The sequence below is a fragment of the Kogia breviceps genome, chromosome 1 (genome assembly GCF_026419965.1).
Source record: "Kogia breviceps isolate mKogBre1 chromosome 1, mKogBre1 haplotype 1, whole genome shotgun sequence".
Taxonomy (NCBI): Eukaryota; Metazoa; Chordata; class Mammalia; order Artiodactyla; family Physeteridae; genus Kogia; species Kogia breviceps.
In genome coordinates this window covers 66,898,536-66,915,647 of record NC_081310.1, presented here as the reverse complement: position 1 = coordinate 66,915,647, position 17,112 = coordinate 66,898,536, and the positions used below count along the sequence as shown (strand labels likewise).

At 39.8% G+C, this 17,112-nt stretch overlaps 3 protein-coding genes across 22 annotated transcripts in view; all 3 read left to right on the top strand.

Moving 5' to 3' along the window:
* The first annotated feature begins 8,838 nt into the window (after window positions 1–8,838).
* The window catches only part of ZC3H11A (zinc finger CCCH-type containing 11A), a 40,090-nt gene continuing 31,816 nt past the window's right edge, over window positions 8,839–17,112 (top strand). For 2 of the 20 annotated variants that reach the window (XM_067033509.1, XM_067033497.1), the window contains exons 1-2: window positions 8,878–9,021; window positions 16,235–16,294. The gene's annotated coding sequence lies outside the window, so the exon portion shown is untranslated. Of the gene's footprint in view, window positions 9,022–9,514; window positions 9,821–14,835; window positions 14,890–15,530; window positions 16,295–17,112 lie in introns of those variants that run through there. The other 18 variants (XM_067033493.1, XM_067033489.1, XM_067033483.1 and 15 more) reach the window with 18 other exon arrangements.
* Window positions 10,273–14,802, top strand: ZBED6 (zinc finger BED-type containing 6). The gene has a single exon (XM_059038268.2). It carries the CDS (start codon window positions 10,745–10,747, stop codon window positions 13,688–13,690), a length of 2,946 nt encoding a protein of 981 aa, XP_058894251.1. The 5' UTR covers window positions 10,273–10,744; the 3' UTR covers window positions 13,691–14,802.
* On the top strand, window positions 15,255–15,447 carry LOC131741506 (uncharacterized). Its single transcript, XM_067033519.1, has one exon. It carries the CDS (start codon window positions 15,349–15,351, stop codon window positions 15,445–15,447), a length of 99 nt encoding a protein of 32 aa, XP_066889620.1. The 5' UTR covers window positions 15,255–15,348.

Genomic DNA, 17,112 nt, shown 5'->3' with positions numbered 1-17,112 from the left:
GAGCATAATGTTCGCCTACGCCCCCACCCCAGCCTTTTTAAAAAATGGAATGGGGAGTCATGTATGTTACTAGCCTTTGGGGAACAACTTAGAGAGGGACAAGTTAAAATACAAGAGATAACTTGGATTGGGAGAATTCATATTGTTAAAATGGCCATACTACCCAAAGCAATCTACAGATTGAATGTGATCCCTATCAAATTACCCATGACATTTTTCACAGAACTAAAACAAATAATCCTAAAATTTATATGAAACCATAAAAGACCCAGAATTGCTATAGCAATCCTGAAGAAGAAGAAAGAAACTGGAGGCATACTCCTCCCAGACTTCAGACAAAGAAGTCATCAAAACAGCATGGTTTTGGCACAAAAACAGACACTGGATCAATGGAACAGAACAGAGAACCCAGAAAGAAACCCACATACCCACATTCAATTAATCTTTAACAAAGGAGGCAAGAATATACAATGGAGAAAAGACAGTCTCTTCAGCAAGTGGTGTTGGGAAAGTTGGACAGCCGCATGCAAATCAGTGAAGTAAGAACACCCCTCATACCATACACAAAAATAAACCCAAATGGCTTAAAGATTTAAATATAAGATATGGTACCATAAAACTCCTAGAAGAGAACATAGGCAAAACATTCTCTGACATAAATCATACCAAAGTTTTCATAGGCCAATCTCCCAAGGCAACATAAATAAAAACAAAAATAAACAAATGTTACCTAATCAAACTTACAAGCTTTTGCACAGCAAGGGAAACCATAAACAAAACGAAAAGACAACCTATGGACTGGGAGAAAATACTTGCAAATGATGCAACCGACAAGGGCTTTATTTCCCAAATATACAAACAGCTCATACAACTCAATAACAAAAAAACAAACAACTCAATTGAAAAATGGGCAGAAGACCTAAACAGACATTTCTCCAAAGAAGACATACAGATGAACAACAGGCGCATTGGAAGATGCTCAACATCTCTAATTATTGGAGAAATGCAAATCAAAACTGCAGTGAGTAAGTACCACCTCACACTGGTCAGAATGGCCATCATTAAAAAGTCCACAAAAACAAATGCTGGAGAGGGTGTGGAGAAAAGGGAATTCTTCTACACTGTTGGTGGGAATTACATTGCAGCCACTATGGAAAACAGTATGGAGGTTCCTTAAAAAACTAAATATAGAGTTGCCATATCATCCAGCAATCCCACTCCTGGGCATATATCTGGAGAAAACTATAATTTGAAAAGATACATGGACCCCAATGTTCATAGCAGCACTATTTACAATAGCCAAGACATGGAAGCAACCTAAATGTTCATTGACAGATGGATGGATAAAAAAGATGTAGTGTACATATACACAATGGAATACTACCCAACCATAAAAAAGAATGAAATAATGCCATTTGCAACAACGTGGATGGAACTAGAGATTATCATACTGAGTGAAGTAAGTCAGAAAGAGAAAAACAAATACCATATGATATCACTTATATGTGGAATCTAAAATATGACACAAATGAACTTACTTATGAAACAGAAACAGACTCACAGACATAGAAAACAAACTTACAGCTACCAAAGGGGAAAGGCAGGGAGAGGGGGATAAATTAGGAGTTTGGGATTAGCAGATACACACTACTATGTATAAAAATAAACAACAAGGTCCTAGTGTATAGCACAGGGAACTATATTCAATATGCTATAATAAACCATAATGGAAAAGAATATAAAAAAGAAATGTATATATACATATATGTATAACTGAATCACTTTGCTGTACACCAGAAACTAACATAACATTGTAAATCAACTATACTTCAATTTTAAAAGATTTTTTTTTAAATACAGGAACCCTCTTAAGTGCTCATAGTGTCCCCCTCATACCCTAAAAGCAAAGACTCAAATGGGTCAAGATCACTCTTAGTGGAGTTGTCAGTAGAGAAGCTGCTGCATGGCTCTGGGTGTACCCTACTCTGTAAGTGGGAGATTCAAAACTCCGTGCAGAGCTCTTTGCAGCTGAACTAAGGTTGAGATGACACACACATGCCAGCTTAGGAAGAACTCCAGATAGTTTTAAGTGAGAAGAACAAGTCTCAGAATGGTATGTACAGTGTAGTGCCATTTTTTAGAAAACAATGACAATGGGGACTTCCCTGGTGGTCCAGTGGGTAAGACTCCATGCTCCCAATGCAGGGGGTCCGGGTTTGATCCCCAGTGGGGGAACTAGATCCCGCACGCGTGCCACAACTAAGAGTCTGCATGCTGCAACTAAGGAGTCCACTAAGACCTGGCACAGCCAAAATAAATAAATAAATATTTGAAAAGAAAACAATGACAATAGAAGCTATGTCTTACCTTAAAAAAAATAATACAAGAGACAAGAGGGGATCATGGGTAGGATCAATAAGGGACCACTCCTCGATTCTCCCATTGACTCTTTACTGTCATCACTCCTGCTGAACATCACCACTAGTTTAGCCTTTATAAAACACAAGTTTGCAAATGTCACATCCTCTACCTTTCTGTCCCTGTTCCAAAGTCTTCAAGGAATTCCTAATGTCCAAGGATTATTATTCAAATGCCTTTCCAACATTCAAGGGCCTCCATAATCTTTCTCCAACCTACTTTTACAATGTTCTCTCTTTTTTTTTTTTACTTATTTATTTTTGGCTGCATTGGGTCTTTGCTGCTGCATGCAGGCTTTCTCTAGTTGCAGAGACTGGGGGCTACTCTTCGTAGCGGTGCACGGGCTTCTCATTGCATGGCCTCTCTTGTTGTGGAGCACGGGCTCTAGGAGCATGGGCTTCAGTAGTTGTGGCATGTGGGCTCAGTAGTTGTGGCTTGCGGGCTCTAGAGTGCAGGCTCAGTAGTTATGGCACACAGACTTAGTTGCTCCATGGCATGTGGGATCTTCCCGGACCAGGGCTCAAACCCGTGTCCCCTGCATTGGCAGGTGGATTCTTAACCACTGCGCCACCAGGGAAGCCCCTACAATGTTCTCTCTTCCTATAGTCTGTAGACTCTTCCCCCGCTGAATTTCTCTCCTAGCTGCTTCAGGGATCTCCCTAACATAGTCTTCACTTACCTCTCACTCTGTCCTACTGTAAGGTCAGCTTAGGTCTCACTCCCTCCAGGAAGTATTTCCTGGAACACTGCACTTTTCAATGACCACCTCTTCCTTTCTAGAACTAAAGTAGAGTTGCAGGCCAGGCCATGAAGTGATTTTGTTTGTTTGTTTCATTTGAATCAGCTTAATCATAAATTTTCACATAAAAATCTGAATTTCTGGCTTCCATTGAAAAATCAGGTATATGTATAACTGATTCACTTTGTTGTAAAGCAGAAACTAACACACCATTGTAAAACAGTTATACTCTAATAAAGATTTAAAAAAAAAAAAAAAAGAAAGAAAAATCAGGCATTCCATCCTGGCAAGTCTGGGCTGGAGTTGAATGTAACAGTGGGACCTTTAGCTAGGGCATGCATTCTCAAGTTTTATTCTTTTTTTAAAAAATAATTTTTAAAATATTTATTTATTTATTTACTTATTTGGCTGCATCAGGTCTTATTTGCAGCATGCAGGATCTTCATTGCTGCATGCGGGATCTTTTCATTACAGTGCACAGGCTCTTCATTGTGGCTCATGTGCTTCTCTAGTTGTGGCGCATAGGCTTCTCTCTAGTTGTAGCGCACAGGCTCCAGAGTTCACGAGCTCAGTAGTTGTAGCACATGGGCTTAGTTGCCCCACGGCATGTGGGATATTAGGTCCCTGACCAGGGATCGAACCCACATCCCTTGCATTGGAAGGTGGATTCTTAACCACTGGACCACCAGGGAAGTCCCTCGAGTTTTATTCTTACACCTGGCTCATTGTTCTCATATATATGCATGTCTGGCTCATGTAAGCATTTGAGTTTGTAATCCCAGGTCTAAACTATAGCTGGACACTTGATGTACAGTACATGGCAGTTATTTATCTTTACGTTTATCATGTCTTCTGGAAAAGTTCCACATGGGCAATTCCACATATTATGCCTATTTGGGATTCCTCACAATGCCTAGCACAGCAACCTAAACATAGAAGAATACTTAGTATAAGATAAATGGGAATGAGAACCTAATCTGCTTTTTCTTAACTAACCCATCACCCAACAGAACTACAGTTACCCCATTCCAAAATTAAATATCAAGGAAAAAATTCTATATAAGGAAATACGAAAAGCACTGGGAGTGAAGAGGGGAAGGCAGTCCTAGGAAGGTTGATTTCAGCGATACCAGCTCTGGTCTTGCAGCTAGAGCAAGAAGTTTTAAATTTATCCATTGCAGTTAACAGGTATTTGTGACTCCTGTGCAAGGGTCCTTGCTAGGAGAGTCTGTTGGTTCCTATTTCCTTACTCATGTCAGACATTTGAGACCCAAAGGCAGGAAGAAAAAGAGGAAGGTTGATGGATAGTAGTGATGGACACTGGGTCAGAGAAGGGACTAGCTACTCATGTGGTAGTTCCCCTCCCATTCTGTTCTCTAATGTCGGAAGTACAAAAATAGGGCTACTGCCAACTTGTGGAGCCCACAGAGTTGGCTAGAGCTTCAGAGGAGGGACAGGCCAGGATTTGAATCCAGATCACATGGCTCCACAGTCAACATACTATACAAAGAGAGGAGGATTTAGCATGAAGCTAAAGAAGTTTAACCTTCAGGCCCCTTACTTGCACAAGCCCCCTTCAAGGCTCTGGGCAAGGCCTTAGCAATATGCTCATGTGGTTACTATACAATTCCATAAGTAAGATATTTTCAGAGCAATGACTAAGATCCTTGTTTCTTTTCACTCAGACTCTCTCTCCAATACCTTCCCCTTGTTGGACATTTTTGGAATCTTGCTAAGAGGAAGTTGAGTTGGGATACAAATATTTTGGATTTTATTTATGTGGTGTACAGTCACTTTCACTTAGAGTTAAGTTACTGCCAGACATTTAGGTGTAGAAATGGCTTTCAACAATACCCCTATTACCTGCTATGTAGATTCCTCTGGCATTATGACCCACAGTTGTAGGGCCAGAGGTCATATCTTGATATAAGTGGCATGTACATTGTGGAGGAGAGACAAGGTTTGAAATTTATGTAACCAGAAACTAATGTTTGGAAAAATCCTGAGCAGCCCAGTGGAGAGGTCCACATGGTAAGAAACTGAAGTCTATATGAGAGAGCTTGGAAATGGATCATCTAGCCCCAGTCAAGCCTTCAGATGACTTGTAGAGATGGCCAACAACTTGATTACCATCTCATGAGAGAACCTGAGTGAGAACCACCCAGCTAAACTGCTCCTGAAATCCTGACCCACAGAAACTGTGAGGTGATAAATCTTCATTGTTTTAAGCCAGTAAATTTAGGGATAATTTATTATGTAGCAACAGATAACATATCTAGCAAAAATGATTGTTCTCTCCTGGTCAAGAATATATTAAATAGGGGCTTCCCTGGTGGCGCAGTGGTTGAGAATCCGCCTGCCGATGCAGGGGACACAGGTTCGTGCCCCGGTCCGGGAAGATCCCACATACCGCGGAGCAGCTGGGCCCGTGAGCCATGGCCGCTGAGCCTGCGCGTCCGGAGCCTGTGCTCCGCAACGGGAGAGGCCACAACAGTGAGAGGCCCGCATACCACCAAAAAAAAAAAGAATATATTAAATAATTCAATATTAATTCTACGAAGTCTTAGTGTTTACATATGTAAGAAACTTGATGGAAGTTTCCCTAAATTTGACAACAAATCTATAATTTTCAACAATTTTACCAATAAGCTGTGAAATAAGAAACTTTTCTAAACTGTCATTGATAGAACTATTTTTATTAAAAATTCCAGCGGGAAGGGCTTCCTTGGTGGTGCAGTGGTTGAGAGTCCGCCTGCTGATGCAGGGGACACGGGTTTGTGCCCCGGTCCGGGAGGATCCCACATGCCACAGCGCATCTGGGCCCATGAGCCATGGCCGCTGAGCCTGCGCATTCGGAGCCTGTGCTCTGCAATGGGAGAGGCCACAGCAGTGAGAGGCCTGCGTACCGCAAAAAAAAAAAAAAAAAAAAAAATTCCAGAGGTAAGACTGATGTATTTTTCATTCTCTTTATAGAAATATTACAAGATTGTCATATGAAGAGGCAATCAAAAACTATGCAGCTAAATATATAGAAGAGTCTTATTATCGAGGATTATAGTTTATTGGTAAAAAAGTATGACTTTTTTGAGTTTGTAATATATATAGTACAAGATATTTTTTATGTGTAATTTATTGTGATTTCCTTTCCTAGTCTAAATAAATATTTACTTTTGAATCAATTTTTTCTCAATAATTTTGCATTATTTTTCTAGAGGGCTCTACAAAACGTTTGCTCTCACATTGCATATTGTAAAATGTTTTGTCAATTATTTACTGAAGAGGTCTAAAGATTGTTTGAAATTCATTTAGAATCGAGGTGGGGTGTGAGTAGGGAAAATCTGGCATTGTGCCCTTGGTCCGTGAGAATTCTGTTTGTATATATGGGGTGGGGTGGGGGGGATCCCCAATGTGGGTTCTCACTTGGACTTCAGAGGATTTCCTAACTAGTTCTCCCTCTTTTTAATAGCCAGAGGCTTTTAACTTCTGCACTCTTCAGTGTCCCTATTACTCCATTATTTTTCTGTTCCCCCTTGGGAGACACTAATGGAGAGGAAACAGGATTATTTCCATCAAAAAGGAACTGGTGAAATTTACTGCAAAACAACCTTACCATGGTATGAGAGCTGTTAAAAAGGATATGGTAGGCCTCTAAGCACTGATGACCATTAAAAGATATTCAAGATAAATGGTAAAGTGGAAGAAAAAAAGCAAGTTGCAAAACAATATGCATAGTTTTAAGTCTGTTCTTATCCTGAAATTACTGTATTTCATTCATTCTGAGATGAACATATTATCAAATTTTAATATCTCTGATCAGTGGCCTGTCAGAGTTTAACTGGCAGTTTTTTCTCTTAGAGGCCTATAAAATAAGATGCACGTTATAATCAATAATACCTTAGATTTAATGAAATATAACTATTGGGTTTTTTTGTTTGTTTGTTTGTTTTGTGGTACGCAGGCCTCTCACTGTTGTGGCCTCTCCCGTTGCGGGGCACAGGCTCTGGACACGCAGGCTCAGCGGCCATGGCTCACGGGCCCAGCCGCTCCGCGGCATGTGGGATCTTCCCGGACCGGGGCACGAACCCGTGTCCCCTGCATCGTCAGGCGGATTCTCAACCACTGCGCCACCAGGGAAGCTCCTATAACTATTGTTAAAGAACAAATCTTGAACCCAGTAAATTTAAAGATGAAATTGGCTTTATTCAACGTTTCCTGAACCAGGCAGCATCCCATCTAACAAATAGAAGGAGGGAGTTGTATAAAATGGAAGGTTTTTACAGGCGGAAAGTGGGTGGGACAAGGAAGTTAAAAGTGGATTATTTGGGGGAAATTTACTTTTTCTTAGAGGTAGGGGGGAATCTTATCAGGCAGATTGCCTCACTAGTGCTGACCAGGAACAGCCTTATTGGTTTAAAATTTCACTCCTGGGAGAGGCCAAAACTACAGTTTGGTTATGTATTACGTCTTGGATGCGGCTTGAAAGTCCTAGTCTGGAAAACATTTCAGCTGTTTGGAAAGCCTCCTGTTAAACTGAAAAACCCTAGGTGTTGTGGCACAGACAGAAACTGGTTACCAAGAACCTGCTTGTAGGGCTGGTTGCCGTGGCAATCAGAGTATTGTTACGTATACAGCGATTGGTGCTAGAATTCTAAATGCTGCGGCTTCTCACTTTGAAAGGAGATAACAGCTCAAGTGTGAAGAGACCCACCCGTCTGACCTGATTCATATCCAGTCCTGGATTGGCTGGGACTCTCTCACTAAGCTGGTAGGTGGAGAAACAAGCCTAAGAGGAAATAAAAGGTTACCATCAAGTGTATCCTTTCTTAGTAGCAGAAATGTATCTTTTATCCAAGTTCAGTAAAATGTTGCCACCTAAGCAAGTTCTGTTGAGCCTATAACCCACGGGGGATCTTGGGCTCCTGCTGTATCAGTGCAATATATTTAAGTATATCTGCATACAAAAAAGTTAGAAAGAATACATGCTAAATTAATGAGAGATTATTTCTCAAGAATGAGGTTAACGCAGATTTAAACTTTCTACCTTTACATTTCTCTATTATTACCTTTAAAAAACTCATATGCATTACTTTATAATCGCGGGGAAAAAAGGAAAGACATTCAAATGGTAAAATATAGGCTAATATCAATAATGAAGTGGGTAGGCAAGTGATCTTTTTCCTTTTCACGTCTCAATCCTCGTCAACTTTTTAATGAGCATGAATTGTTTTTCCAAAATGAAAATTTGTTTTAAGAAATAAAAGAAACTGCCCTTAAACCCATTTCACTTCTTCAAATAAAAATAAATTCACAAATCCTTCAACATTGCAAGAAAAAAGTAGTTTATTTCTAAATCAAATTAACACAGGATTTGGACGATTTATTCATTAAGCAAACACTCTGGTAAGAATAAACTGAGCCCCTACTGTATGGTAGAGACAATTCTCGCGTTTCCTCGCTTATTACGTCAATTTGATTTAAAATTTTTTTTTAAATCAAAGACCGTTTCAAAACACTCGTAACTTTCTAAAACACGTGCCTTAGAAAGGAAGGGACCGCCGCCGGTTTAGCGCCTCCCCTCTCACGTGACCCTCTCTCACTCGGGGAAGCCATCTTAAGCAGCGCGTCATAGAGGAAACTACATCTCCCAGAATCCTTGCGCTTTGCGTTGTGCTGGCACTTTTAGTGGCCGGGTCTTAGAGCTGAGCCTGTAGCCGGGCGCCATCTTTGACTCTGGCAGTCTTGGATTTCTGCTGGTGTTGCTGCTGAGAGGACGGCGGGCGGCAGCGGCTAAGAAAGAAGAAAGACGTGGCAGCAAGCGGGGGTCGGGGATAGTGTCGACGGTTCGGTAAAGTTTCTGTTCTCTGGTAACTAGACCCGTTTTTTGCTTCCCGGGTGGCTTGGGGCCGGGGAGGTGGGGGAGAGGGCGAGGGGAGTGGCCACGGCCTCCCCTCGCCCCTGGGTCGCGGCCTAGCCCGGGAAGTCAGAGCGGGTCCTTCGGCCCCGCGGTAACGACCCCCTCCCCCACCTCCCGGCCGCTGCCGTCGCCGGGGCGGGCTGGGAGCCCCAGGCTCCCGCTCCCATCCACCCCACCCCCACTCCACTTCACCCCACCCCACCCCCACGGCGCCTGCTCCTTTTCCCAATGAACCTTCTTCCCCTCCCCCACATCCGGTGTTGGTGAAACTGTAGGAGCCGGGAGCAGCCCCAGGAAACCGACTTGTTTCCCTACTCCCAGAGGAGAACTGATACTAGATTGCTTTCTTCGGGGGCAACAGTTTCCGTAGTTTAACGGACCCCCACTGCCTAAGTCAAATTGAGTGCCAGGAGCTGATTTTACCTACTCTCATTCCTCTCCAGGGTCCCACTACTTGGGAGATTTTCTCAAACCACACACAGAAAGCTACCGACCTTATTCCGGTATCCTACACCCCTTCCCTACCTTAATTACACTTCCCACTCCCAGCCCTCAGCATCGGAGTCAAGAGCAACAGGGACACTTCCGTTCTCCTTGTAGGACTGAGGAAACCGTAATGAAGAACACCCCCTAAACTCCCATAATCGGTGCGGATTCCTATGGGGAAGGCCCATATTGTTGACATCTTCCAGGCCTTGGTTTTGGACCTTGAGAAGGAGGCTGAACTAGTGATAGCGATGCTTTTTAGGGTAAATGTATGTAGGTATTGGGGGAAGGGGAGGGATCAACCGAGAAGGCATGGAAGTGGTTTAAAGCTAATATTTCAGTTTTTGCTGCTCATATAGAGTCCAACCTAGGAGTTACTCATTTACAGGCTGTAAAGCTTCTCCAGACTAAAAATGTCTGAAAACCAAGCATGGATTAACTCTCCATACGAACAGTAAATTGAAAATTCAGCTTGTGAGTAAAATTTTAAAATTTTACTCCCAAAGCATTTTTTTTAGGTACCCACATTTTTAAAAAATTGTGTTAATTAGAGTTGAAAGGCCTCAACTAGCATTTGCTGTTAATGACCAGTATGTGGAGTCTGATTTAGCTTTCCAGAATTGACATTTTGGGTTGTGTTGCCAAATCACAGTCCTAAACGATGAATGTTGAATGATGCACTATGTTTTTGTTTAAATGAAATTTACTGAGAATAATTAACTTCAGAATTAAGGGAAATTGATGTTGCTATCATGAGGCAGCATAAAAAATACATATTTTAAAAACTGAAGACATTTCAAGCAGGTATAGTTCTTGAAGCAGAAAGAACATGAACCTGGGATTTGGAAGACCTGGTTTCTAGCTGTTACTGATCAACTCTATTCCTCTGGGAAAGTAGGCCTCAGTTCTTTTTTCTGTAACATGAGTAAATTGGACTCTTTGAATTCAGAACTCAGAAAGTTGGAAGGGATCTTAAAGCCCTCTGTGAAAGAGTTTGGGAATGTTCTCCATTGCTGTCATTTTTTCTCCAAAAATAACCTGGTTTGGAAGTCATTGGTCCAACGGGAATTTGACTCCCCATAGAAATTGGAGAAAAGGTAATACAAGTAGAGAGGAACAGCTGTATATCTGTTTGAGGAGTAAACCCACTAACAGATTCTGGTACGAATTTCAGAGACATAAAAAGAATGAGTGTATGTACCCTAAGTGTACCAGTTTCCTCACTCTCTCCTAGCAGAAGATGTAGCACTTTTAGTGGTGCTGGGATCCTGGGATGTGTTCCTATTACGTCTAATACAGATGAAGAAGATGTGGTAGAGGGAAAGATGGTGGCAGAAGGACTGGATAAAGAGGCAAAATTGCCCACGAAAAAGAAAAGAAAGAAGGGTTTGCGAATTAAGGGGAAAAGGCGACGAAAGAAACTGATCCTTGCGAAAAAGTTTAGTAAGGATTTGGTATCTGGGAGGCCAATTGCAGATGCCCCTGCTTTGTTAGCTTCTAGTGCCCCTGAGCAGGATGAAGAAAGTCTTTTTGAGAGCAATATAGAAAAACAGATCTATTTACCTAGTACTAGAGCCAAGACCTCCATTGTGTGGCACTTCTTTCATGTTGACCCCCAGTACACCTGGCGGGCTATTTGTAACCTCTGTGAAAAGAGTGTTAGCAGGGGTAAACCAGGTAGCCATCTCGGGACATCTACTCTTCAGCGACATCTGCAGGCAAGGCATTCACCTCACTGGACCAGGGCCAACAAATTTGGAGTTACTAGTGGGGAGGAGGATTTTACTTTGGATGTACCTTTATCTCCCTCTTCTGCTGGAAGCAGTGGAAGCTTTGAATATATCCCTGCTGATCCATTGGATAATAATGGAATGGGAAAGAAACGTGATAAATCAGTATCTGATGCCCTAAGGGCAGAAAGAGGGAGATTTCTCATCAAAAGTAACATTGTCAAGCATGCCTTAATTCCTGGAACAAGAGCCAAGACATCTGCAGTTTGGAATTTTTTCTATACCGATCCTCAGCACATCTCAAGAGCTGTCTGTAATATATGTAAAAGAAGTGTGAGCCGGGGTAGGCCGGGTTCGCACTTAGGAACTTCGACACTTCAACGACACCTGCAGGCCACACATCCCATCCATTGGGCAGTTGCCAACAAAGACAGTGGTGCAGTTGGAAATGGATTAGATGAAGGTGAGACTGAGAGAAATGATCTCTTGAGTGATACTTTGCCTGGAGAGAAGTCTACAGGCAGCCAGGATGTAACAGCTGAGGACCTTAGTGACTCTGATTCAGATGAACCTCCTGTATTAGAGGTTGAAAATAGAAGATCTGCGAGTCCTATTCCTGTTGCAGAGCAAGACACTCTAATGCATGCACGGGAACAAGAAACAAAATATTGTGAAAATTCAACCTCAAGTCAAATAAGTCAGGCGATTATTCAAATGATTGTGGAAGATATGCATCCTTACAACTATTTCTCAACTCCAGCTTTTCAGAGGTTCATGCAGATTGTGGCCCCTGACTATAGGTTACCATCTGAAACTTACTTTTTCACTAAGGCTGTGCCTCAATTATATGATTGGGTCAGAGAAAAAATTTTCTTAACTTTGGAGAACGTTCAAAGCCAAAAGATCCACCTGACTGTGGACATATGGACCCATGACCCATCCACTGACTATTTCATTGTGACTGTACACTGGGTCTCTTTGCAAACTACACCTTCTTCCACTAATGGTAGGATCTCCAATTTTAGAAAGTGGGCAGTTCTCTGTGTAACAGGTTTGGCCAAAGACTGTTTGATAACCAACATTTTACAAGAATTAAATGACCAGATTGGTCTGTGGCTTTCTCCTAATTTTCTCATCCCTAGCTTCATCGTTTCTGACAATTCTTCTAATGTAGTACATGCAATCAAAGATGGTGGTTTTACCCACGTGCCATGCTTCCTGCATTGTTTAAATACAGTCATTCAAGACTTTTTCAGTGAGCACAAAAGCATTGAGAACATGTTAGTGGCTGCTAGGAAAACCTGTCATCATTTTAGTCATTCAGTCAAGGCCCGTCAGATACTACAAGAGTTCCAAAATGATCACCAACTTCCATGGAAAAATTTGAAGCAGGATGAAGCTGGCCATTGGATTTCTACCTTTTATATGTTAAAATGGCTCTTGGAGCATTGTTACTCAGTTCACCATAGTCTTGGTAGAGCCAGTGGAGTTGTGCTCACCTCCCTTCAGTGGACTCTAATGACGTATGTTTGTGATATTCTTAAACCATTTGAGGAGGCCACCCAGAAAGTGAGTGTGAAGATCACAGGATTGAATCAGGTGCTACCCCTAATCCATCATCTACTCCTTTCCCTGCAGAAACTCAGAGAAGATTTTCAAGTTAGAGGTATTACTCAGGCCCTCAATCTGGTAGACAGTTTATCTCTGAAACTTGAAACTGATACCCTATTAAGTGCCATGCTCAAATCCAAGCCCTGTATCTTGGCTGCTCTGTTAGACCCTTGCTTTAAAAACAGTTTGGAAGACTTTTTCCCTCAAGGTGCTGATTTGGAAACTTATAAGCAGATCCTTGCAGAAGAAGTTTGTAACTATATGGAATCTTCATCAGAGGTCTGCCATATTGCAACTTCAGAAGCTTCTGGTTCCTCATCCATAGTAGGAGCTGATTCATTTACCTCATCTGTAAGAGAAGGCACCTCCAGTTCAGGGTCTATTGATAGTTCAGCTGCAGATAATGTTGCCATTGGAGGCAAAAGCTTCATGTTTCCTTCTGCTATGGCAGTAGTGGATGAATACTTCAAAGAGAAGTATTCAAAGACCTCAGGAGGTGATGACCCTTTGATTTACTGGCAGAAGAAGGTGAGCATATGGCCAGCTTTGACCCAAGTTGCCATTCAGTATCTGAGCTGCCCCATGTGTAGTTGGCAATCTGAATGTATCTTTACTGCAAATAGCCACTTTCATCCAAAGCAGATCATGAGCCTGGATTTTGACAATATAGAACAGCTGATGTTTCTGAAAATGAACTTTAAAAATGTTAACTATGATTATTCTTCATTGGTTCTGAGCTGGGATCCTGAGAATGAAGTTATTCAAAGCAATGAAAAAGAAATATTATCTTAATTTCTTTTTCCTTTCTCCATTTAAAATGGGCAACTTACTGCTATGTTACTGTGTCCTAATTGCTATAATTGTTGTATACAGTTATACTAATTCTTTATGCACAATCTGGGGAAACCTGAAAACACAGAAAGGGCTGAAAATTCCTCAGAGGTAATATAATGTTGACAAAGTGAAGGTTAAAGATTTCATAGTAGTAACTCAGTGTAGCTGTCACTTGAAATTTTGTTTATACCAATTGAGAGAAAAAAAGACTTTTTTAATTAAAAAAATATAGTGCAGCATTGAAAAGCCTTAGGCTATTTCTGGCTGGTAGATTGAACTAGTAATTGGTTTTAAGTAAAAAATTTCTCTCAACCTGGGAAGTTTGATTGCTCTGAAACCAATGAAATAGAGAAAAAGCATACTAAACTGGTATCTCTCCCCATCACCACCATTTTTCTATTTCTTTAAAAACCCTGATTCATACTTACAGCTTGGCAAAAACAAAGTTCACTAAATTGTTTTATGTTGGGGAGTTTCTAATTGCCTCCTCATACTGGTCAGTTATAATTTCAACTTACTAAGTGTGATAGAGTTGCCCTTTATATTTAAGATTGGGTCTGTATAGAAAGGAAACATTAGAATACAATTAGGAAGAAATTACTTTTAGTCTTTGAATTGCCCTTTTTAACTTTTATCGTAAAAACAAAGATTAGCTACTTTTATATAATTTATGGGTACATGACAATAAAAAGTTTACAGAATTGAAAAAGATTGAATGGAAATTGGAATGAAAGCCCCATGAGTATACTGTGACAAACCAGTATCCCTTTCCCACAGAATGTTTCTCTGAATTTAAGTGATCTTAAATGTCTTTTAAAAATTATACTGAATGATCCATAATACTGTATTCTTAACTATGAGATTATTTTGGCCTTAATTCTTATTTAAAAATAAGCAGTTAATATTTTCATGTGTTAGGAATCATTGCCTCACTGGTAAAATGAGAGAATTGATCTCAATTGATCTTCTCCCTTTCCACTCTGGAAGTATGTTTTTGTGATTGAGTGGGAGGCCATAAATGATGACTTTTAGTAAAAGTCTATTAAAAGTTTCAGACTGAATAACTAATGTAAGATCCCAATTTTTCCTTTTTTTCATTTTAGATTTGGGGATATTCCCTGCCCAAAAATTTCCTGGAAAATTGACTAGTATTAAGTGTGAGTAAAAGGTGTCCACTTTTTTTTAAGTTTTGATTTTAGTTTTGTCTTGGGTAGTATTTGGCAAGATTTAGCCTAGAAATTATGTAGTATTTATTACGTGAGAATCAAAATTGCTTTGTTACTGGGCTGGTTCAAAATTTAGAACTCATTTCTATGTATCAGAATTGTTTTTTGTTTTTTGTTTTTTTGAAATTCTTAAATGGTAAATGTACCATTGTGAAATGAAATTTCAACTCCAAAAGTTTACCCTTTTACTAACTGGAGTAAGTGGATAATTATAAAATCTTTAGTTGAAGCCATCACTAGTAAAGAATTTGGAACTAGGCTGCAAAAGCAAGCCTTTTCAGGGCCACCATTGAATGTCATGCCAGTGACACTGGCGTTGCTATAACAGAAGGAAAACATCTTCCCTTATTAGATAGAAGCTTTCTATAATTTTGACAGTGCCAGTTCAGGATGACTATAATGCTGCTCTGCCTTCTACAGCTTGCTGCACTACTCTGTAGTTACTCTATAACTATACATTTCTATCTTTTTTGGTTAAACACTCCCTGAAGGTGATAAAAGATGATGTGATTATATACATACATCCACATTGTACACATCGATATATATGTAAGAATTTCCCTTCATCTTTATTTTGTGGGCTGGGCAAAATTTAGTGTAACATATTAATATACTTCATGATACTTTGGTAGAAGAGGAAGTTCACTATTTTTATAATGAACCCAAATTTAAAGGCTTTTGTAGTGTATTTTAAAAGGGAAAACTTACCCAAATGTTTTATTTCTACACATTTGTGTATGTGTGTGTGTGTGTGTGTGTGTGTGTATAAGCCAGTTAATATATATGTATATGTATATTATACATAAAACACTTTATATTTTTACATACAAGTATGTTTTTATTATACAGATAATAAAGATGGGGGAAGGTTTCTGTTTTTTTCTTAATAGGTGAAGAAATCTTGAAGACCAGAAATTGGATCTTATTGAATTTTGGTGTTCTTTTTCTTTTTTCTTTTTCTTTTTTCTTTTTAAATTAATTGTTCGGCTATGGAAGATGGATCTTTTTTTTTTAAATAATTCTTTGAATTTCAAGTTCATCTTTATATGAACTCTTTTTTGTTGTTTTTTTGTTGAGGAGATAACTAACCCTAGCTGTCTCCAGTTTGACAAAGGTTATTTGAATGGACTTAAATCTCTCAGTAGTTGGGAGATGTTTTAAAAACACGCCCTGTGTTTGAATTGTGGCTGAGAGGTTTCCTTGGCAATGTGAGGAGGAAAATTCTTTCTGCCTCATTATTATTAATTCATGGATTGAGTGTTGGTTCGACCTACAGGCGTAATAGATTGGAACTCAGTGAAGACACAGACATTCCTGCTGAGATCACCTAGCTTATGTAAGTGTGGAAATGTGTTCTTTTTTTCCCTGATTAAAGGAGTGAACGTTTTTGTAATTTAAGGCATAATTTTCCTGGATCAGTAAGAAAATCAAAAAGATATTGTCAACACATTTTTTTCTTGTAATTGTTCACAAGTTTTTAGTTTTTTTGATGGAAATATCCCTACCCCCTCTTTTTTTGATAATATATGCACATTATTAAAAAAGTAAAAACAATATAAACAAGGTGGACTCTTCCTGTAATTCCACCTCCTCAGAGAAAAGCACTGTTAATAGTTTATCGTGGCATAGTTCATTGTCCATACACATAGCTCTGCCTCACCTTTTTTTAATGACTACATAGTGTTCCTTTATATGGATGGGTGTGCCATAATATAATGTATCCCTGATTGATAGACATTTGGGTTTTTGCCATTAAAACCAAAAAAGCCCTGCGTCCAAAAACAGCTCTGTACACACATATATGTGAACTATTTCTTTGAACCACTTCTTAGATGCGAATTTGTAGAATTGTTAAAATTCCCTAGAGAGGTTATACCAATTTACTGAATTATGAAGTCTTTTTGATTTTAAAAAGTTCTTAACACATCCCTTTTAGTGAAGATATTAATCTTTGGCCATGTTGCTGATAGACCTTTTGCAATATGAATGTTTTTCATTTTATGTACTGCAACCCATCAGTTTTATTACGGTTTGTAACTTTGGTATCATGTTAAGGACAGGTGTTTTTCATCCTGAGCTTATAAAAAAAATAGGATGCATTTTTTTTCCAGTACTTGGGTGGTTATATATTTTATATCAAAAATGTAATCTAAG